The sequence below is a fragment of the Ochotona curzoniae genome, unplaced genomic scaffold (assembly GCF_017591425.1).
Source record: "Ochotona curzoniae isolate NIBS_2020 unplaced genomic scaffold, NIBS_Ocur_1.0 contig_4514, whole genome shotgun sequence".
Taxonomy (NCBI): domain Eukaryota; kingdom Metazoa; phylum Chordata; class Mammalia; order Lagomorpha; family Ochotonidae; genus Ochotona; species Ochotona curzoniae.
The window spans coordinates 2,233,158-2,257,147 of record NW_024466312.1 but is presented as its reverse complement, the minus strand read 5'-3'; the positions used below and the strand labels follow the sequence as shown (position 1 = coordinate 2,257,147).

The 23,990-nt window shown below is 43.2% G+C and overlaps 1 protein-coding gene across 1 annotated transcript in view; it reads left to right on the top strand.

Annotated features, from left to right (window-relative positions):
- BARD1 (BRCA1 associated RING domain 1) overlaps window positions 1–23,990 on the top strand; it is a 121,354-nt gene that overhangs the window by 25,351 nt on the left and 72,013 nt on the right. The window contains exons 2-4 of the mRNA XM_040986438.1: window positions 16,820–16,886; window positions 17,047–17,171; window positions 18,332–18,879. Of these exons, the coding sequence (XP_040842372.1) occupies window positions 16,820–16,886; window positions 17,047–17,171; window positions 18,332–18,879 (740 nt within the window). The remainder of the gene's footprint in view (window positions 1–16,819; window positions 16,887–17,046; window positions 17,172–18,331; window positions 18,880–23,990) is intronic.

Genomic DNA, 23,990 nt, shown 5'->3' with positions numbered 1-23,990 from the left:
CATAAATTAGGATTGCCACTATTCCTTCCTTGGGTTTTACCAATTTACTAACAGAACTCAAAGGAGTAAGTTTAAGCTTACTAGTTCATTATAAAAGATATTACAACGGACTGAGATAACAGATGCAGTGGCTGAGGTAGTAGAAGAGCCATCCTCACGGGAACTCCAACGTGCTCCAATACCCAAATGTTTTTAAACCCTGTTTTTGGGTTTTCATGGAGGCTGCATTATTGGCATGTGAGAGAAGTCACTGGTCATTGGTGATCCCATCACTGTAACTTTGTGTCCCTCTTTCCTCTCAGGAAAGTGAAGAATGGGGCTATGATTTCCAGTCTTCTTAGAAGTTATCTAGGGATTTTTCAAAAATAACTGCATGAACATCAACTCAGCTGTAAACTACAGGACATTTGTCCTAAATAACTAAGAGTGTTATTTGTGTTTGTTTGTTTTTTGTTTTCTTCCACCTTTACAACTTGAGAAAGATTGAAGGCTGTTTTAAGAACCGAGGACAAAAGGCCAAATATTTTAACCAAACATAATGCTGGAAGCACTTAGAAAGCCAGAAGCCAGGATGAAAACATGCATACATATCACAGCACCACAACACTATTTCAAACATGCTTGGCAACAACTAACATTTAAAATACAAGTAATAACTTCAAGCACTATTTAACAAGTTTTGAATAATTATAAAATGCTTGGTAGAGTTGAGCTCTAACAAGATTGCTTCTCTGTAAACATGAGAATGCTGCAATTTTCTTTGAAGAGTCATAGCATATAAAGCATAGAAAGGGGCATAAGACAATGGTTCTGTTTAATTTAATATGAAATTTATACTGCAATGAATAAATAAAAATGGTTATTTTATCCTTAGCAATGGAACTTAACTATCTTGTACAAATTTTGTATAATAAAAAATTACTAAAGTGTGAGGATATTTCTGTTTAAATTATAGGAAAATTTTTTTTTTGTCTGAAGTTCACCTATAGGGAAATAATGGGTAGATTTTGTGACTCTTGCTCAATACTTCAACATTTTGTGTTGGCACCGTATAATTCAAGAAAGGAAACTTAATTCTTACTTGGGAATAAAATACAGACGAGAAATTTCAAAGCAAGCCACATTATCTACTGCTCATAATGGGTGTTGCACAAAACCTTGGCAGGTTTTTGAAGAAGGAATTTTTTTGTTCTACAAAGGCATTTGTGCACTAACAATTGAAGTTAATAACTTTGTTTTAATTCCAACAAATGTGGGTTTGGCTCAGTATCTCTTATTTTGAGTTCCAACAAAGAGAAATCTAATAATAATCTCTCAAATACCAGGTTTATAAACTGCTTTTACATGAAGTATTCATTTTGGATCCTCTCAGCAATGTTACAAGAAGGCAATTCTTATTTCCCCATTTTAAAGTGAGTAAAAGGGAAGCATAACTTATGACCTCTGTGAAGATGGGATCAGGTCAGTCTTATTCACCCCTGTATTTTCAGCACCTAACACAGTGATTGTTTATAAACCCTTATTTTGATGCATGACATTACTTGCAAAAAAGAAACTTTCAATAGCTTAACTAGAGTGAAAAAAAAAAAGTAAATGGGTGGGCCATGGTAAGAACATGCATTTCATAATCATATAAGAACATTATAATTTATTTTTAATCATATGTATTTAGAAATCCTACAATATCCCTCCTATTATCCATTTTGGCTGCTAATCCATAGATATAATTGGGAATTCTTTTAAAAGTGTATATAGACTTTAAAACATATTTCTCCACTTGGCTCTCTTTGCTTAAAAAAAAAACTTTGTTATTAAAAAAGCAGTTGGAAAGATACTTTTCTTTTTCTGTTCTCTCTTGGTTTTGATAATTACTGCTATCACAGCATCCGTGTTCACCTACAGCAATAAGCCAGAAGGATGTGAAAATCTTGGACATCAACTCACTGGGTGTGAAAACAGAACTGTGTTGAGAAGATAATATGACCAGAAAAAGGCTTTGGTAATATGATTTATCCACAAGGCTTGTCGTTTCTTGCCTCTGGAGGACTTCCCTCTATTTCACAGGCTACTTGGACAGTTCTGAAGGTGAGACAATAGAAACCTGAAGTAGCAGGTACATTAGCTTTTGCCTGCCTTGTTCCAGTAGCGAAATATTTCCCCTTGTAAATACTTATATAATTTACATGCATTTATATATACATATATGTGTATACACATATATATGTATATGTGCATATATATATCAAGCCTTTCTGATCATTTTTCTTGAGATAAAGCAAGAAATTCATATTGCAAACTACTCACAACCCTGAGCTCCTATCAAGTACCAGCTTGGCTGGTAATTTACTTACCAAAGAAATTCCCAGGTTCCAAATAGCTGTTTGTCTTCTTTCTTTCTTCTTTTTTTTTTTTTTTTTCCCACCTTCAGTCAGACCATGATGTTCTTTAAACAAAGTGTGTAGCAACTTCACTTGCACAAAAAGGCCTGTTGGGACATGAAACATGTTCTCCTTTTTCTGCTCCATTTGAGGAGCGTTGGGATTCAAGACAGGACAGCCTAAAGTGTGGAGTCTTCACTGCTTTCAGCTGAAGAAAAGGAACTCAGAAGCAAGGTCTTTCTGATTTTCTCCTACCATCCTGGCCCTCTGTCTTCCCAAGTCAGGAATAGAAACCAGAATTCCTCCCCTTCAAAACCATTTAAAAAAAGCTAAAAATATTGCTCTAACCTGCACCCTCGTCTTATCATTTCTTGCCTGCTGTGTAAGAGCTGGTCATAAAAAAATTTCTGACCTACTCTACCAAGTAGATCAGAAGACCTTCAGTCTAAGTGGTACTTCCCTGTATTCACAGGGCTACACAGAAAGCCAAGAAGATTCCTAGTACCCAAGTCTTGGCTGGTGCCCCCTACCAAGTCTGTTGCCAATAAGCAGTACTATCTGCCAACAGTATTTCCTAAAGTCTGTCTGTTCTTCAACTAAGCTAAGTTTAAAAATGAAATTTTCCTGGCTCTTGGGGTCTTCCTTTCTGAAGGTCCCCTTGTCATTTAAAACTTGGATTAGTTTTCCCTTTTTTGTGTGTTGTACAAATGTCAGCTATGCCCCTTAGAATGGGTAAGGAAAATATTATACTACTCTACTCTTGTGGCTTGTCTTGCCTTGCCTCCCCTCCCTCCCCTTTCCTTAAAGAAAAAGATGCTATCATTATGAGTTGAGGTTTTACTGGTCATGATATACGCTGGCCCCTTTGAGTAACTTCATTTTTATTTAGTTTTTTAAAGAGATTCATTTATTTATTTGAAAGGCAGAGTTGCAGAAACAAAGAGATCTTCGACACACTGGTCCATTCCACCAAAATCCACAATGGCTGGAGCTGGGCTGGTCTGAAGCCAGGAGCCAGGAGCTTCATCTGCGTCTCCCACAAGGGTTCAGGGGTCCAGGGGTCCATGTACTTGGGTCATCCTTCACTGCTTTCCCAGGCACATTAGCAGGGAGACAGATCAGAACTGAAACAGCAGGAAGGTGAACCAGCACCCACACCGGTTGCCAGCCCCACAGGCAGCAGCAGGTTTACCTGATCTGCCACAGCACCAGCCCCAAGACGCTTGTTCTTGGCTCTAACAACCCAATTCCTGGATCTTTTCACTCGTAGCTTCCTGATGTAAGTCTACACTGCTAACAAGTTGGCTCCTCTTTTTTCCCTTTCCTTCTCTGTCCTCTCTCTTCTTCCTGGGCCCTGAATCCAATTTCCCTCTCTTGTCTAATGAAAAGCATTTAAGACATTGCCTAGTGCTACTTTTAGCTAAGTATCTTGATCAGAGTCTTTTTAAGAACATTCCACAAAATAAGTATAGTATGAAATGTAAGACGAAGCATTTTTGGGTATATTTTTGCATCTAATTTTGACTGCAAGAGTCACTGTTACGGCACGATGGGTTAAGCTGCCAACTGCAATGCTGACCTATCGGAGTGCCAGCTTGAGTTCTGACTACTTTGACTCTGGTGCACATCCTGCTGACAGGCCCAGGAAAGTAGCAGAAGAAGGCACAAGTGATTGAGTTTCTTTTACCCCACAGAGAGACCTGGATGGAGTTCCTGGCTCCTGGCTTCAGCCTGGCCCAGCAATTAATGCTGTACCCATTTGGGGAGTGAATTAGCAGATAGGAGATTTTGTCTCTTTTTAAAACATAATTCAATCTTACACACTTCGAGGTTTTTATTTGTCTTCAGGTAGTCATGGTACATTATAATTATTCCAGTTACAATTGTATACATAACTTCTGAGGATAAAATAGCAAGGGGAAGTAGATGGAATCTAAGCAACACCAACAAGGAGCTAGAAGAATATAGTTATTTTACAGAACTTAGTAAATAAATGATCTAACACTCTAGGGAAAAACAACAAACAAAAAATTGATACTATATAAAGAGAAGGTTTAGTATAGAAATAATGTCCTGGCATAAAGCACCAAGCAGACTCCTTTTCAACTTTTGGCTTTGAATATTTAGTATAAACAGAACAAATGTCATAAGTACAATTCTGATAAGATTACCATACTTTCCTCACTCCCTCCATCTCCCTCCATGTTGCCTTTCTTCCATTATTTTCTTGTGGTCAGAATCAGCATGCGTTTCCTCTATTTACCTGTCTTGAATGTCCCCAAGTTGATTTTGACTACAGCATGATATCTATCATTTCTTCCTCATTCATTCATTCATTCATTCATTCATTTATTCATATGAATATGTATCCCTGGTATGCTATTCAAGATACTATGCAATAAATGACGAAGATTCTTATTATCTTGTAGTATGCAGTGTTAAAAAAACTAGATAAGGTGATGCATACCTAGTGAAATGTGGTTTAAACACAGAATGAAGAAACTTTGTGGCTAGGAAGCATTCATCTAAACCACACTTTTATGGGCTTGGAATATGAATGCAAAATGCACAAGAAATTTTCAAAGAATTAGTTTCGTAAAATACTTCTGAGTGATAATAAAGACACACGGCAGCAGTACATTGGTTCAAAGTGGGTACAAAACTGGGGAAAAGGTATTCTCCCTTTTTCAGTGGAGCAACGTTGGCAGAATGCACCTTATGGAGTTGGCATGCAGGTCTGGACTGGAGAAGTACAAAGCCTGAAGGAGAGAGAAGCTCATGACCTGAGTATTCTGAGCTGCTGAGCACAGGCAGCAGAGCTCATGTTGGGGCTTGGGGAAATCTGACAAGAGGCAAAGACTGGATGCCTTGCTACACCGCAGGTATTACTTGTGAATAAATGTAACGGGAAGTATGAGAGCTCTCCTAGGGGAAGGTATAGGAGAGACCAGTCCTGACATCAAAGGTGGATGTACCGATTGTCTGGTAAATGTTGAACAGTAGGCTTTCATATGTTGTCTCATATTCAAGTAAAATTAAGGAGTGAGCCAAAAGTGAAACCTGTTTATCAATGATGCAAGACATGTTTGTTGAAGTAGTCCAAATGCTTAAAAGGACATACCATGTTTAATGTCTATTCAAAATTCAACAGCTAGAGATACGACACATTTTTAAAAATCTAATTTATATTAATATTCTCTCATCCAAGTCCACAAAAAAAAAAAACCCTACAAAATAAGAAATCAGTCCCTAAACTGTAGCATTTGCTGCTAACTACAGGGTATATGTTCTCCCTGTAGCTGAATTCAAAGAAAGGTGATGCCACTGACCACAATATTATGAAAAAAATTTTAAGAGTACATCATTACACAAGGAAGCATTTGTGCCATAGAGATTTAAAAAAGCAAATAAAATCCAGAACAAAGGCAGTAAGAAAATGCAGTAATATCTTTAAGACATTAGGGGTTTTCAGTATTTATTACCTTTTCTTTGTATAAGTATTTAGTTGTTCTTCATATAATATGATTTGAAACAACAGCTAAAATTTAACAACCAACTAGTAAAACTTCCCAAAATTCAATGACTCTTAAGAGCCTATATATACCAACTACTACACATCAATGATGAATGGTAAAGCTATATATATAAGTTTATTGCATATTAAATATATATTAACATAATTGAATATATATATAAACATGGGTCATTAATAATGTGATTTAATGTTTATTCCCAGGGTTAAGTTGCCCCAAATAATTTTGTTAAAAGTTTAAAAAAAAATACAGAACAAACATTTGGCCTAGAGTCTAAGACACCTGTTAAGATTTCAGTTTCCTACATCTAGAAGTACCTGAGTTCAACACCTGGCTTTTGACCCATGACTCCAGTTTCCTACAGATGAAGACCTCGGGAGATGGCAATTATGGCTCAAATGACTAGTTTTTGCTACCCACCTGGGAAACCAGGACTGGTTGTGTTTCTTTCAGTTTGGTCCCTGGCCTGGGGATGTTATATTTAATAAGTACGTGAAAATTAAAAACAAAATATTTAATTATATAACTTTACCCTAGCTGCTTTGAATGAATTGATTTTCTTTGAAAATTTGAGCATCATATTTCTAAATCTGTTAGGATGACAGGAATGAGCAGTTAATCTTAGCCATTGTTGGCCAATTCTTGCTGGTTTACTCCCAGAGAATATTCCTGCTTTGATTTTAAGAATTCTTTACTACATCCAACTATAATCACTACTACCTAATAGCATGCATTAGGTTGAGCTAAACTGCTATTGCATGATTTCCGGCCTATGAAAGTAGCATAGCATGTGTTTCAATTCAGCATCCATCCCTGCTGCAGGTCAACTAGTGCTGGTGTTCCACTATCATTTATACATCCACGTTCATATAATTTTGCTTATTTGAAATTAACTTCCTCTCCCCTTCTACCTCTTCAAGTCTATTTTCCAAGACCTAACTCCCACTGTTCTCTCTCCCGCGTCACTCCAATCCTCAGTAAGAAATTTTAAGCATTCTCTTCGTTGACCTTTTCTAATACTTTATGTGTGCACAACACAATTGAACACTTAATTGTAATCTGTCTCATAATTTCTATTGTTTCATGTAAAAATCTTGTCTGGACTGAGGCAGCAAATTCTCTGAAGGAGGGGGTATAGTTATAATTGTAATTTCTGTAACTTAACAATGTACAATTGTGCTGAAAATTAGTATGCACTCTGATATTCAAACTGATTTGGCCTTAAATAACATTCTTTGAAGTTGGGCATAAAATGAGCTTACACAGGCACTTAAATACTTGGGCTTTGGATTCAGGCAGAATTGGCTCTGTTTCTTTGCTTTATCACTTGTAAGCTCTGTGTTCTTTGGAAAATCAGTTTTAAAAAATTCGTGTAGCCCTATTTCTTCTTTTGTCATATGGCATGTTAATGGTGCCTACACTATTGACTATTGGGTGTTTGGCAGAATTATATAATGACTGGATGATTTAGACTGATTTCTAAAAAGTAAAGCCAAAGGAAAATATTTTCTTAGATGATTTGAGTAATACAGGGAAAAGAAAGATTACAATTGCCCGTGTCTGATTACAAAATGAAAAATGATATGTATAGGTAACTGTTTCAGGTTCAGGTACAGAGACAGTTTTACAAGATGTGTAGTTGAGTACACATGAGGATATAAAAAAGTTCTGAGTACTGAAGACATCTTAAATTTTTATTTTATTTTTTAATATTGTTTAAATAGTTGTGAGGGAAGTGTGCTTATGTGGGCTTCGGTTAGGGTGGGGAGATTCAAAGTATGGAGGAAGGTGTCTGGGACAAATGTTTCAGCTTTCTTTTTTTTTCTTCTTTGTGCACAGAGAAGGAGGTTACTCCTGGCTGTCAAACTACATAAGCACCTAGGGATGAGAGAAGGCCATTTGATGCCACCTTAGAGACCCCAATGTAAGGAAGAATGTTCCCAGGGTGTTACTTGAGTGGTTTTGATAGTTCTTAGATGTTGTCAGCTTTGTTGTACCAGGCTTGAGAAAATTCTTCCGAAGTCTATTGGCTGTCCACCTTACTACATCCACAGACCCACTTGCTGAAATAACATTTGGCCAGGAGAGTGGTCCAATCAGATCAGCTTTCCATTCTCTAATGAAGCACTTGACAGCCTCTACTGGCCCAGATGAGCTGGCTGTCATGTCCCTTGTGTGTATCTGGGCATGCCATACACTGCACAGACAGCGGTAACTTGGAGGCCCAGTCCAGATACATGGACTCTTAGGCCCAGTCCAGATACACGGACTCTTGTGATTTTCCCTATGGCTAGGGTCTGAGTCCAGCAATCTAACTGGGGAGTCCCCAGAGAAACCTCTCCTGGAATGATCTCAGACTTGACTCTGGTGTGCATCAGCCAGTGCATGGTAGGTTCAGTCTGTCATCTACAGCAGCCAGTGCACATTCTGGTGGACATAAATGTAAATGTCTGGTCATTTCCATCGCCAACCCCATCTTTCACGTGAACCAATAGGTGCTGTGGTCCAGGTCTAGCCTAGCCTAACCTGCCACAGGCCCAGTCTTCATGCACACCAGCAAATTCACAACCTAGTGGGGGTATCTCCCAATGCACCTAACTAGGCCAACCTCCAGCCCCAGGTTTTGCATGTGCCAGTATATGCTTTGGCTAGCCTGGCATGGTCCACACTTCATCTGGCTCTTGTGCATATACTCATGGGTGCTGAGGTTCAGCTCAGCGTGCCCCTCCCCAGCCCATGCCCCCAGGTAATGTGATAGATGCTGCTGCCTCATCCATCCTAATCTGCCCCCAACCCTGGCTATCATTCTTACCAACAGGAGGTGCATGTGCCTACAATGCCCCTGCTAGGCTGCTCCCAGCCCTGGATCTTGGACTTGAGAATTTTTTTTAAACTTTTCTTCTTGAACCTAGAGTTTTTGGTACATTATTTAGTGTCAGTATTAAGAACATACTGTGTTCCAGGCTCATTGCTCATTCCTTTAACTTATTTTACCCATATGAAATCAGTAAGCCATTTTCTGTTACCCCGACATATGAAAAACATAATAAGGAGATTTAGGTGATATATTTTGAAATAATGATTAAAAGTAACAAAATAAAGAAATATGTAAAAATGGAGGACAGGCTTAAAATGTATCTCCAACACATGACCCTATTCTAGTTTTCTAAAGCATAAAATGTATTGCTGAAGAGCCATTAGTGGTTATTACCAATACAAGATGATTTCAACATGAATAAGGCATAATGTCCAACACAGTACATATGCATGAAAAAAAAATTGCAAGGTACACTTTATCATTAAGTACTGTTGCTTTGGATAATGCAATGTTTCTGTTTATTCAACACATATTTCTACAAGGAATACTTCAATATATTGCTTACTTCTCATTGTCCTTTGAAAGAAATTTAAATTAGTGCATGAATTTTGATTAAACGGAGTAAAAATTTTGAAAAACAATGGAATCCAAACTAGGGCCAATGCACACTTACTAAATGAACATTTTATGTGCAAACAAACAGCTGCTGGAATCCAGCAGAATTTTAAACCAAGCAGTTTGTAAATTTTACTGACAGCTGTTTTTGGTAATTTTTGTCAACAGAATTTTCCTGCTTGGCATCACAGCTTTCTTTTATTATAGTGTCCCCTCAAAGAATAACTCGCTTGCTTTAATCACGTTTACAGAGATTTACGACTTGATGCTTGTTCGCTGGGAGAGCTTCTCTACACAAAATGTCAGTGAGCCTGTTATAAATTGCTTCTGGCATTCCTACTCTATCTTTTATTTGGCTGGGAGTACTTCCACCTGAAAGTGATAAATTCCTGCTATAACTGCTTTATGTGCTTCAGTAATTAGACTGTACAAAAAATGGGGGTTTCAACTGAGGTGTCTCTGTAAAAATAGCATGCAATAAAAGGCACTGGAATGGGCTGAACTCTGAAGTCTATTCAACAAAAAACAATGACCAGTGAAATATCTGTGTCAAGGTGAAGTTGATAAATGATCAGGAAGTACAGACAATACCAAAACTGTTAAAATAACCACTATCAGCATGTATTAATGCAACCGTATCCTTAGACTAGTTACTTTGGATCCCCTGGCAGAAATTCAGCAGGTGCTCACAAGAATGGTGCTAATGCACTTTCAAAAACCAACTGAAAACATATTGTAGATGCTTCCAGAGACCTGGGTAATTTTTCATGGAACACTAAGGTCTAGGTAACCCCGAGACCAAGTTTGTATATCAAAGTAACACTTTGAGTATGTCAAAAGAGTGGAATCCAGTCCATTGCAGCCAATAGCTCGAATATACCTAAAAGTGGAACTGACCTGATCCATAGGAGGCATACATTCATCATTGTAATACCCACTGGGTGGTGAGTACTGATTAATTTAAGCCCTACTGATTTGTTTCCTTCATAAAAACTGTATATAATGTGCAGGACAAAATTATTAATTTTACTAAGTTTTACTCATCTTTAAGGAGCAATATAATTATGTAAATAAGATATTTCAAAGTTAGCAAAAATTAAAAAGATTTTACTATGAGGTCACAACATAATACTAAGGACAGTGTTATGAATCCAGTAGTTAGGACCCAGCATAGCCTAGTGGCTAAAGCCTTGTCTGGCAATGGCTGAGGTCCCATGTGGGCATTGGTTCATATCCTGGCTATTCCACTTCCCATCCAGTTCTCTGCTTGTGCCTGGGAGAGCTGTAGAGGACAGCCCAAAGCCTTGGGATCCTCACCCCTGTGTGAGACCCGGAGGAAGTTTGTTGCTGCTAATCAGCTCAGCTTTGGCTGTTGCAGCCACCTGGGGAGTGAACCAGCAAATGGAAGATCTTTCTGTCTCTCCTTCTCTATATATATCTGCCTTTACAATAAATAAAATAAAGTGAATATTAAAATAAAAAATAATCCAGGGCCCAGTGCAGTAGCCTAGAGGCTAAAATTCTTGCCTTGCACGTGCCAAGATCCCATACGGGTGCCGGTTCTAATCCTGACAGCCCTGGTTCCCATTCCAACTCCCTGCTTGTAGCCTGGGTAGGCGGTCAAAGATGGTCCAGGGCTTTGGGACCCTGCACTTGTGTGGGAGACCTAGAGGAGGCTCTGACTCCTGGCTTCAGATAGGTGCAGCTCCAGCCATCACAGCCACTTGGGGAGTGAATCAACAGACAGAAGATCTTCCTCCCTGTCTCTCCTCCTCTCTATATATCTGACTTTGCAGTAAAAATAAATAAATCTTAAAAAAAAAAGGAATACAACAGATACTTTGAGATGGTACTAAAAGAGATAATGATCATTTAATGGAATTAAGCTTCCTTTGCATCATATTTACAAAGGAATTGATATAAGTAGCCCTATTCCGATAGTCACAGAATGAGCGGCTCTTTCCTGCTTCTAGTAAGTCCTGTCATTGGGGTTGGTGGATGCTGTGGCTTAGAGTTAAAGCTCTCTTTTGTAACGCAACATAGATTCTAGCATGGCTGCTACACTTCTGATCAAGGTGACTGCCCATGTGCCTGGGAAAGTAGTGGAAGACAGCCCAAGACCTTGGTTCCTGCACTTTCTTGAGAGCTCTTAAAGAAGCATCTGGCTCCTTGCTTCCAACTGGGTGCAGCTCTGGCCCTGGCAGCCATTTGGGGAGTGAATCAGCAGACAGAAAACCTGTGTGTGTGTGCGTGTGTGTGTGTGTGTTTCTCTCTCATGTTGCTGCTTAAGTAAATAATAAGGTCTCTTTTTTTAAAAAAAAGTATTCTTTACTCATATATTGGTCATTTACAACTGTTCAGGTCCCAAGGCATTCTACCAGAATTTTAAAAATACTATAGCTGTCTTAGTGCAATTCAACAATGCTAAAGATAGCCCTAAAAATGAGAAAACATATTAAGTGCTTATTCTGGACCAAGTTTTAAAATATATATATTAAAGTTCTGTATAATTCATTGTGAAGTGATTCCATTGATTATACTGGTTTAACAGTTTCATAATCTGAAATTCCTTTCTCACAACACCCCTAAGTTGGTATATGTACATCTAAATTTACAAAATGGAAAACTAAGTTCAAAGATACGTTAAATAGTACACCCAAGGACACAATCCTAGAAAACATCAAGGTTTGGCTTATGACAAAATTCTGCTTAACTTCTGAGCTCTGCGCACTTAATCATTAAACTACACTACATTCCAGAACAAAAATAGTATAACACTTATGATTTTAACTTAGGTTAATAGCGTTGTCCCATAGCGGTACTATTTGTTCAAAAGAAGAAAGTAGAGCATGCTATCCTAGATGTTAAGGTGAGTTTGTTCCATTTCAAACGGTACGATTTTTGATGACTTATCAATTTTGTTAAATTGCCTGCATTGTGGGAACTCTAAATTTTATAGAGGTCCTTGCAAGCAATACGCTAAAAAAGAGAATACGCTTGGGGCCCGGCGTGGTGGCGCAAGTGGTTAAGGTCCTCACCTTGCACGCCCGGGCACCGGTTCTGTCCCTGGCAGCCCCGCTTCCCTTCCAGCTCCCAGCCTGTGGCCCGGGAAGGCAGTCGAGGACGGCCCAAAGCTTTGGAACCCTGCACCCGCATGGGAGACCCGGAAGAGTCTCCTAGCTTCGGATGGGCATAGCATGGGCCGTTGCACTCACTGGGGGAGTGAATCATGAGACGGAAGATCTTCCTCTCTGTCTCTCCTCTCTGTATACCTGCCTTTCCAATAAAAATAAAATAAATCTTTCCAATAAAAAAGAGAATACACTTGAAATAGTAAACTGTTATTCAAAGTGAACATTCCTGCCACGTGACATCACAGAGAAATGTCAGAGTAGAATTACTTTAAAGAGAGGAATATGTGAGATATTGTCACACTCCATAGGAGGAGAGTCTAACACATGGCCCATTTTCCTCTTGTAATGTGTATTTATCCATATGAATAACAGGGAGATACACTTGTAAAACACTTCACAACACCACAAAAGAGTGTTTACACTGATTTTAGAAAGCCATTATAGTGAGAGTGAAGATTTGTAAAAAGATCCAGGCCACAGATGCCTTTGTAGCCTAGCAATACTACAGATGCTAACGAGACAGTGGGGGCACTGGGCTAGAGTTTGCCTCAGAATCCCCTCACAAGAAGACTGTTACACTACAGAAGAATGAATAATTTTGAGTCTAAGGTATTTGGAATACTGTAAAGTTGGAAAAGCCTGGGAATAAAATAGAACAAGCAGCCTAAATTTTTACACACACAAGAAAGTACTGTGGCCATGAACAGACCCTCCAGCGGCAATTGAATGCCACCAGCGGTCAGGTGGGAAAGGGAGACCACTGAACTTCCCATCCTGCTAGAACCAGGAGGCAGAGCCTCAGTGGATGTGTATGAAAACAGAGTGGGATTCACGGACCAGCCTCACCAGGTGCCATGTTGAGTTCAGTGGAAAGGATTCTAAGGAGGGAGGGACAGCTGTGAGGCATGCAAGCGTTGAGCCTGGAGAGAACTCACTTACAGCTCATTACACTGAGCTGGAATGCGGTGCACTGGTCCCACCAGGTACCCCACCGACTTTGCATCCCCACGTAGATTCCACTCAAAATAGTTCTGGATTTCCCCCAGACCTAACTGCCAGTAGGTTCCAGCAAGAAGAGGAATAACAACAACAACAAAATCTTTACATCTTTCATAATTATCTCTCTCTTTGTATATATGTATGGTTATGTATACACACACACACATACACACACACGGGCAAAGGGCACAACTGACAGCCCTGTCAAAGTAAAGAATAAACAAATGGGACTGTATCAAACTAAGAAGCTTCTACACAGCAAAAGAAATGATCAACCAACAGAATCGGACAGAGTCTCTGCACACTACAAAACAGATAGGGAATTAATATTCAGGATTTACAAGGAGCTTCATAAACTTAAAGACAGCAGAGCAATTCTGTGAAGAAATGGGCGAAGGGAATGAATGGCTATTTTTCAAAAGCACAAATTCAAGTATCTAACATACATATCAATCAAGGCCCAGGCTGCCGAGCTATTGGAGAAACGCAAATAAAACCAAACTGAGGTTGCACCTAAGTGCAGTGAGACTGTAGGATATTCAGAAATCTAACACTAAACAACTGTTGTCACAGATGTGGGGAGAAGGTGCCCCAGTTCACTGCTGGTAAGAATGCAGGTTATTGAAGCTATTGTGGAAGTCAATATGGAGAGTGCTAAGACAACTGAAAACTGACTTAGCATGTAACCCAGCTTTCCTGCTCCTGGGGATATATCTAAAGTAAGTAAAACTGGCCTATGAGAAAGTGACCTGCAACGCTGTATTTATAGCGGCACAATCCACAATACTAAAAACAACTCAGATGCCTGTCTACCATTTGCAACAAAATGGTCCCAACTGGAGACCATTAAGCTTAGTAAAATAAGCTAATCCCCAAAGGATAAAGATCCTGTGTTCACTCCAAGGTAACCTTCATGCAAAACACAAGATAAGTAGATATACAGGTAAATATGTACATACATGTACATACACATATTGTCATAGATGAGTTGTAATGGAGACTAGCATACTGATATGTTCTAGTATATACCTCTACTCCAGAATAAAAGGAGGACTCCCAATGAAACCATGAAATATGCCTTGACAATAGGACACTAGACTTTCTATCATTGTCTATATCTGCAATGTCACAATGTACTTCAATAGCAGAATGTTGGACTTTTGACTGTTGCAGAAGAACAACATTATTGTAATAGTATGGGGGGGAAGAGTTGGGAAAATGTAGGGCAAAGGGGGAAAATACCTGTGCAAATGGATCTGTATCATGTAAAACAATAAGATTAAGAATAAAAAGAAATCCTTGCAGGGAAACCCTGGAAAGGTTGCAAGATAGCATCTGCCCTGTTTTTAAATATTTATGATTTGGGGGGGGGGGGAAGTCAGATTTACAGAGAGGAAGAGAGAAAGATCTTCAATTCATTGGTTCACCCCTCCAAATGGCCTCAACAGCCTGACCTGGGCTGATCAGAAGCCAGGAGCCAGGAGCTTCTTCTAGGACTTGCACACAGAGGCAGGGTTCCAAGGCCTTGGGCTGTGCACATATGCATATGCACATGCACACACACACATACACACACAGTATCCCCTCCCCACTAAAAGCAAAGTACTAGAAACTTGACCTCTAGTAAAGTAAGGAAATAGAATATGAAGTTTCCAGTTTCCAACGGGAAAGTGACCTTGCTACTGTGTTTAGTTTATAATGACCATCAGTGAGGAGCTGTCAAACTGTCATAAACACTGGGGAGACGTAACAAGGGTACAGAAAGGAAAAACAAGGAAGAAACAGGTAAAGAACTTGTTGCACTTGCACCATAATTCAGTTAATAGTATTCTACAAACAGGCAATTACAGCAGTTTGGTCACCAAACATTTTATCAAAATGAGAGAACTTCCGTTTTCTCTGATCAGTTAAAATTATGCTCTAACTTAAGTATTATCTTACAGGTGCCAGCAGGGTGTCATAGCATGTTAACCCTCCACCTGCAGTGCTGGCAATCCATACGGATATTGGTTCATGTCCTGGCTGCTCCACTTGCCATCCAGCTCCCTGCTCAAGGCCTGGCAAAACAGCAGAGAATGATCCAAGTCCTAGAGCCACTGTTCCAGTGTGGGTGACTGTCGCTGTCCTGCACAGATGGACTTGGTGCACGGAGCTGATAATAACATGGGTGGACTCTGACTGATGGTCAAAAGCCAAACTTTATTAGTGGAATCAGACTTTATACACTGAGGGTCCTATAGGACGAGGGAGGAGGCATTGAGCTTATCAACAAAGCCCATCAACTGTTTCTATACTTTTATTTGGAACTCCTTTTGTTTTGTATATTCCACCAAGTGTTCTCATTCACAGCCTTTCTACTCAACTGTTCTCATACAAATGATATCCAATCAGTTATACCAAAGGTATCCATTGGGTTGTTATCATGCAAATATTATCCAATCAATTGTAATCCTGTATCCCTGACTTTCTAGGGTCATAATACCCCTTTACAGGTGACCCAGAAGAAACCCCTGGCTTCAAACCAGCTCAGCCCTGGCCATTACACCCAACTGGGGAGTGAACCGGAGGAGAGAAGGCTTCTCTCTTGCCTTCACTCTGTGAATCTGCCTGTCAAATAAAAATCAATCTACTGCTAAAAAAACAAAAGAAAAAAAAAGCACCTGATAAAAACATTCAGGGTTATTCTTTGGTAAGTAAAGTACCAACAGTGCTGATTTTATGTGCATAGATATAATTATCTTCATATTAGCATGATAACTTATGATTTCATACTTAAGCTAACTTACTACCTCCTTAATTCACAGGATTTTTTACATGATAAAGTTTTTAAAAATATATTTGTTTATTATTTTTATTAGAAAGCCAGATTTACTGAGAGGAGAGACAAAGATCCTCCATCCAGTGTTTCACATGCCAAGTGGTCACAACAGTCAGCTGAGCTGATCCAAAGCTAGGAGCCAGGAGCTTCTTCTGGGTCTCCCTCAGAGGTACATGATCCCAAGGCGTTAGGCTGTCCTTGACTGCTTTCCCAGGCCACAGCAGGGAGCTGGGTGGAAAGTGGAGCAACTAGAATACAAAGTGGTGCCTATATGGATCCCCGTGCGTGAAACCCGTGGATTTAAGCCCTAGGCTACTTTGCTAGGCCTTACCATAGTGTTTTTTATAGTGTGACTTTTGTTCAAGGCTTAATTTGCTTTTTGGGAAGGCTGAAAGAGTGAGATCTTGCTTCTGGTTGGTACACTCCCCTGAAGCCTGCCATAGGTGGGCTGGCTGGGAGCCAGACTCCCAGAGGTCCTCCAAGTAGAAGCCTGAATACATCAGCATCTTCTGCTGCCTTCCCAGGTAGCAGCAAGTGAGATTGGAAGCAGTGCAGCTGGGAATGCAGCTGGATCTCTGATGCGGTATGCAGGTATTGCAGGTGGCACTTATTAGGCCCCACCAGAAACCCTTAGGCAAACATTAAACAATTGATTTAGGTGGATTAAAAAATCAAGGATGAGCTCTTCGGTGCTTGTGTGTGTTGTTTTTTAAAACATACTGTATTATTATGTGTGCTATCCTGTGTCTAGTTGAAAACAACGAAAACCTTTTCCAGTTCTACCGTTTGACTTTCAGTGGAGCCATTAAAAATCACGAAGATCTGGATGAGTCTTGCCTCTCGTCATCTGTGCCTCTACCCCAGGGGATGAAGAAGGTGACTCGGTGACACCTGCCTTTTCTTTGTGAAGTACACTCTTTCACCTTGGGCTGCTATAACAAGATACTGTGACTTGGGTGGCTTAAGCAGGAGACATTTCTCACAGTTCTGGAAACTAGGAGTCTGAAATTAAGATGCTGGCACAAGGAGACATACGTTAGAGCTGTTCTGCTTCCTTCCCCCTGCATCCTCAGGTGTCAGCCCTTCTCCTCAGGTGTCAGCCAGTCCACATTTCCTTTTCTGAGTGCACACAAACTGTCCTGGGGGACTTCACCCTCATAACCTCATCTAAACCTAAAGACCTTCTAAGGGCACTACATCGCAGCACCAGCAACTGAGCGGGAGGGAGACAAGCTTGGTCAGACATTCAGCTGCTGATGGGGTTCACTGGGGGTACTCGGGCTAAACGTGACAGACAGGAAAGCACACCAGTGCTTGCTCACAGTCTAAAGATCCAAGACATACCCAGAACCTACAAGGAGCCCCACACCACATCTCAGCACCACCCTGGGTAGCAAGTGAGACACAGTTAGTGTCTAGACCCTTGGAGGTTTTGGAATAGAGGGGTATACACACACACCCAACCACATGCAAATATTCTACAGATGCTGAGGGAATTTGGGCGCCCAGGAAAGCCTTTGCAACACCGTAATCCTTAGAGAACCTCTGTTATTCGCAGTCCTCACCTTGAACGCACTGGGATCCCATATGGGCACCGGTTCTAATCCCGGCAGCTCCACTTCCCATCCAGCTCCCTGCTTGTGGCCTGGGAAAGCAGTTGAGGACGGCCCAAAGCCTTGGGACCCTGCACCTGTGTGGGATACCCGGAAGAAGTTCCTGGCTCCTGGCTTCAGATAGGAGCAGCTCCAGCCATTGCGCTCACTGGGGGGGTGAATCATCGGACGAAAGATCTCCTCCTCTCTGTATATCTGACTTTGTAATAAAAAAAAATAAATCTTTAAAACAATGACTTTCTTAGGTACCTTCAGCATTAAGGCCAAATTTTTGCAAGTTCAACAGGAGCCACCACAGACAGCACTCTTCACAGAAAATGCTCAACTGAAAGTCTGTACCTGTGTGACTTTCCATCCGTAAAACTCGAACGAGCATCCCTAGCATCATAGCTTTGGTAAACCAGGTCCTGAGTTTCAACCTAGGCTGTAGGCTTTGGGCGCTCATCCTCCCCTTCCGGCCTGGGCCCTTTTCCCGCCAACTACTCCGGCCTGGCTCCGCCCCCAGCCCCGCCCCTCAGGTCGCTCGCGTCGCTTCCCAGGCGTGTTTCAGTGGCCCTGACAGGCTCCGCCCACCGCGCCTTCCAGTGTGTTCTGCGACCCCGCCCCTCCCGCGGACCGAGGCGGAGGCGACCCTCAGCCGCCCCGCGCGACTCGGGGAGCAGGCCCCGCCCACCCCGTTCGCGTGCCTTCGAGGCCCCGCCCCCTCCGGCACGCCCCGCCCCCAGCCGTCCCGCCTTCGCGAACGCGCGAATCTGTCGGCCGGGATCCGTGTGGCAGCCTGTGGTGGCGTCCGGCTTTCCGAGGAACCTTTCCCGCGAGAGCGGGGCGATGCAGGGCATCCGGCAGCCGAGGGTCCGCTCAGGGAACGAACCCTGGCCCGCGCCCGCCATGGAGCCGGCGGGTCCCGGGGCCTGGGCCCACAGCCGCGCCGCGCTGGTCCGCCTGGAGAACCTGCTGCGCTGCTCGCGCTGGTAAGGACCGAGTGTGGCCGTGAGGCCTGGGGCAGCGGGATCCCGCCGTCGCCGCCCGGCCGTCTGCTGTGGACTTTTCCTCCCTCCCCACTCTCCTTGGATCCTTCCGGGCGGCTTTCCCGTCTTGTCCTCGCGCCAAACCCAAGTTTAAACGGTAGTTGGTTGCCGACTTGACGGCCTGGAGGTGTGGCTTCAGCCCAAGCCGAGACTCCCCGGCCCGCCCCTCGAGTTTGAATCCGCAGGGCTGGGGCGGAGCCGGCGCGGCCGCGGTTCCCCTGGGTCACCCTGGGTCACCCCCGGGCCGCGGTCCCCCTGGGTCACCCCTGGGTCACCCCCGGGCCGCGGTTCCCCTGGGTCACCCTGGGTCACCCCCGGGCCGCGGTCCCCCTGGGTCACCCCTGGGTCACCCCCGGGCCGCGGTTCCCCTGGTCACCCCTGGGCCGCGGTCCCCCTGGGTCACCCCTGGGTCACCCCCGGGCCGCGGTTCCCCTGGTCACCCCTGGGCCGCGGTCCCCCTGGGTCACCCCTGGGTCACCCCCGGGCCGCGGTCCCCCTGGGTCACCCCCGGGCCGCGGTCCCCCTGGGTCACCCCTGGGTCACCCCCGGGCCGCGGTTCCCCTGGTCACCCCTGGGCCGCGGTCCCCCTGGGTCACCCCTGGGTCACCCCTGGGCCGCGGTCCCCCTGGGTCACCCCTGGGTCACCCCCGGGCCGCGGTCTCCCTCGGTCACCCCTGGGTCACCCCCGGGCCGCGGTTCCCCTGGTCACCCCCGGGCCGCGGTTCCCCTGGGCTCGGGGCTCCCCTCCTCGCCGTGGTTACTCAGCCCGCGGCTTCTTAGTTTTGTTTTTGTTTTTAACGTGTCACGTCCGTTACCAGCTTCCTGGGGTGGGAGAGGGGCTGTCAGTGGACTTTTTTTCAGATTCAAGAGTGGTGGTGTGTTGGGCACGGCCCCTCTGTTGCTCATTTCCTTGGTCTAAAGATTCCACGTCTAGCGTCCCTGCCCTCGGACCTTGCATCTGCCCGAGCGCCTTTCCCTCCTGGACCTCAGAGAGGCCAGAAGCTTCTTCCAGATCTCGCTCGTGGCTTCAGGGACCCAAGGACTTGGGCCATTTTCTGTTGCTCTCCCAGGCGCTGAGCACGCAGCTGCCTGAGAAGTGGAGCAGCCGGGACCCGAACTGTCGCCCATAGGGGTTAATTAATGGCACTGCAGACAAAGGCTTATCCCTCCCCCCCAACAGCGCCAGCCCTCCTCTCTCAACTCTGCTTCAGTGGGTAAAATATCAAGTTTAAAAAACAGTTTTTTGGTAAAATTTTAGGATACATGGGCTTTAACATCCATCGTGAATAGCACAAGGCCAGTTATACTTAACCCAAACGGGACAAAACTTTTCTGTCTGCCTCTGCCTTTGCTCTTGACCGACATCATTGCGGGCAGTGGGGAGCCACACAGGATGGTGCTGCTGGCCGCTGCTGCCTGTTGCCATTCGAAACTGGTGTGGTGGAAGCTGTGCCAGAGTTCTGCCCAGCAGGCTGGTGACTACCCCGACTACCCTCACACTCTGCTTGCAGCTGTCATCTGCCTCCTGTCCCCGGCTGTCATCTGCCTTGTGTAGGCACCCATGGTCTCTTCAGCAGAAATTACCATTACAGGGCATCCTTTCTTAACCTTTCATAGAACCATGTCTTCAAGGCAAAGCTAATGAGGATGTTCACAGGACCAGTTGTGACCTGTGTCTTAGGACCACATCTCATAGCCAGAGATAGAAGCTGCTTAAAAATGGGGGCAAATGAGAGAGGAAGACCTTATTGAGAAGCTGGCACAGAGCAGGAAATGCCAGTAGCAGACGCAGTGTGAAAGCCCCAGGTGCCATGTGGCACTGTTTGGGCATGGGCATCATTGGGCACTCCTGTTGGGTGGGTCTAACATGTTTGACAGCGGAGACTTGGGTCTTTTAACATTCAAAAGTTAACAAGATAACTCGCCTTTTATTTTTGAGAATGTGTGATTTTTCCCCCTGAATTGGCTCTTTTAAAAAATGATCAAGATTAATTTTGTATTCTCATGTATGGTTTACATATTTATTTCATTTATCTGAAAGAGAGGAGAGAGCTCTCCCATGCACTGGTTGACTGTAGATGCAGTTTTCTGGGGCTGACCCAGACTGAAGCCTGGAGTTGAGGGCTCGGTCCTGTGATGATTCAGGTGAGGCCACTGCTTGCCTTGGCAGCATTTCAGTTAAGGTGCTGGTTTAAGTCCTGCTTTACTTCCGATCCAGCTCCCTTCTCATGCTCCTGGTAAAGCAGTAGAAGATGGCCCAAGTACTTAGGCCCTTGTTATCTGCATGGGAAGCCCAGACCCAAGTCTTGATTCCACCTGGCCTAGGCCTAGCTGTTGCAGGATGTGGAGAGTGAAGCAGCAGATGGGCCTGTCCCTGCTGTGTTCCCAGGCCATCAGCAGGGAGCTGCATGAAAGTGTAGCTGCTGATATTTGAGCTGGTGGCCACGTGGGATACTGGCACCCCAGGTGGAAGATTAGCTTGCTATGCCACCACACCAGCTCCCTTATTTGATCTTTTCATTAACTTTCTTTTCTTCATTTGCCAATTGACATATTAATAGTTTCTAGGTTATTATGGAGATTAAATGAGTTAGTATTTATGAGATACTTAGAGCATTACCTATTCTGTGCCAAGAACTATATTATGATTCTTCATAAGATAAGGCTATATCTCCTGACTCAAGTATTCGTCTTTTGTCTTCCAGAATTTCAGATGTTCAGAGGCATTCTGGCAGGCTCTCGGTGGGATGACTGCTCTCTTTGGTTTGCTCTGGGTTACTCGTTAGAGCAGCAATAACCACTGTGGCCCTGGGTGGCAAGGTGATTGCGCATTGTCCGCCCTTAAAGAGCATAGGCTCATTATAAGGCTAGAGTGTGTCCGTGGTTCAGGGCAGGGGCTGTGGAGAAGAGTACTTAGATGGGGCAGTGAAGTAGGCCTTGAGGTGTAGACAGATATTGATAAAATGGAGTCAAGTGAGGCGTTGTTGGCAAATAATGTACTAAAAGGAAATGTAAAATCAGTGTGGAACAGGACAAGTGGCAGCGAGGTAAGACAGGATCAAATGATATAGTATTAGTTGTCTATCTAGAAAACAGTCATTTGGTTCACAAAGTTAGTTTTCTAAGGAGAGCAGTTTGTATACCTTCGCTGGAACTCGGCTGTCTTCATCTGTAAAAAGTAAATCAATTAGTGGCTTTGTTATTTTATTATTCTCTTGTTATCGTATATCCGAAAGGCAGAGAGACAGTCAGTTGTACTCCCTGAATGTCGGCAGTAGCTGAGGCTAGGGCACCTGGAGCTCGGAGCCGGGAACGTGATGCAGGGCTTCTGTGGGAGCCTCCCAGGTGTTTGAGCCAGCGCCTGCTGATGTCCCAGCTGCACACTAGCAGGCAGCTGCACCTGAAGCAGAGTCAGAACGTGAGCCAGAAACTGATAGGGTTGCAGGAATCTCAGCCGATGCACCAGACATCCACCAGTGATTTTTAAGGCTACCTCCAGTTTGCAGATTTCAGAATTATTTTTGCCCATTGGGTTTAAAATATTGCTCAGAAGATTTTTATTGAGGTTTGGCATGCAGAAAATGTCATAGATTATTGATGTCCAGTTTGTATCATGTCTTTCAAATAAAAATTGTGAGATTTATTTGTGGGTTATTTTGATTGTTTGATTGAAATCTGTCTTCTTCAGCTATACCACACTTTTTTTTAGGTTATTTTTATTGGAAAGTCATATTTACAGAGAGGAGAGACAGAGAAAGATCTGCTGTTAGTTGGTTCACTCCCCAAGTGGCCACAATGGCCGGAGCTGAGCTGATCTGAAGCCAGGAGCCAGGAGCTTCTTCTGGGTCTTTGGGCCATCCTCCACTGCTTTCCCAGGCCACAGGCAGGGAGCTGGAAGGGAAGTGGAGAAGCCTAGACTCTAACTGGTGCCCTTATAGGATCCCGGCAGATGCAAGGCAAGGATTTAGCCACGAGGCTATTGCGCCAAGCCCATACCACACATTTTGTAAAGACAAGTTCACATTTGTAACCATGGTACCAGATACACTGTTTCTTACATTAAAATGAAGGAATTTAGGTTAAGATAGGATGTGAGGCCCATCCAAATGATAATGTTCGAAGCACCAAGTCAGTTGTCAAGGATCCTTGTTAGGTCCGTGGTCAGTTACCTATAGCGAACAGTGACAAAGGCTCTAGTGTGGATGTAGAAAAATGCAGAAAGATGCAGGTCTGCCTTGTGGGATAGTGCTAGAACACACCATGCACAGTTTCACGATAGACACTTACAGGAAGCTTGTGGCTGCCAGGAGAATTAGCAGACGCATTGAGTATTCTTTTTACCTTTTCCTGTAGCATAGGCCGTTGCCTTACAGGTGAGATTATTACTGTGTGGATCTGGGCTCAAGGAAGAGATTATAGGATAGGAATGTAAGCTCGAGAGCCATCTGCATTTAAGAGGTTTTAAACGCATATTTCCGAAACTGGAGAGGAAGCCAATATAAAAAGAAATGCCCACAGCTGAGCCTCGCAAACTCAGTATTTGTGCCTTAGGTGGAAGAGATGAAATTTTAAAAAGCAGGCAAATCAGCACTTACTTTGCTATTCTTTTACATGGGAGGAAGGGCAGAGAAGATAGAGTGGCCAACACTGTTAGGGTTGGGAATGCCTGATATTCTTTATGGCTTATCTGTCTTGTTTAGTAAATTCTTTTGTAAATCATCGGCAAATTTCTGTTTTAGAATGCTCACCCCATTCATTTCACATTTATGACTTGATTCTTATTTTTTCCCCATTTGATTTACTTGAATCCAGCATATAAAATACCTATACAAAACAAGATACTTCCATATCAGATCTGGAAGGCTTTATTTATTCTTACAGTTAACATAAGAAATTCATTTGCTTGGAAAGGTTATACATTTTGATGTTAATCTGCATCTGCAAAATCCTTGAGGATTCTGTAGGATGGAAGCACTCTGGGGTAACTATCTGACCTAATAGTCAGTAGCAGTCAGTAGCTCAGGGGTGTGTAGCAGAGCCGTCCACTTAAGGAA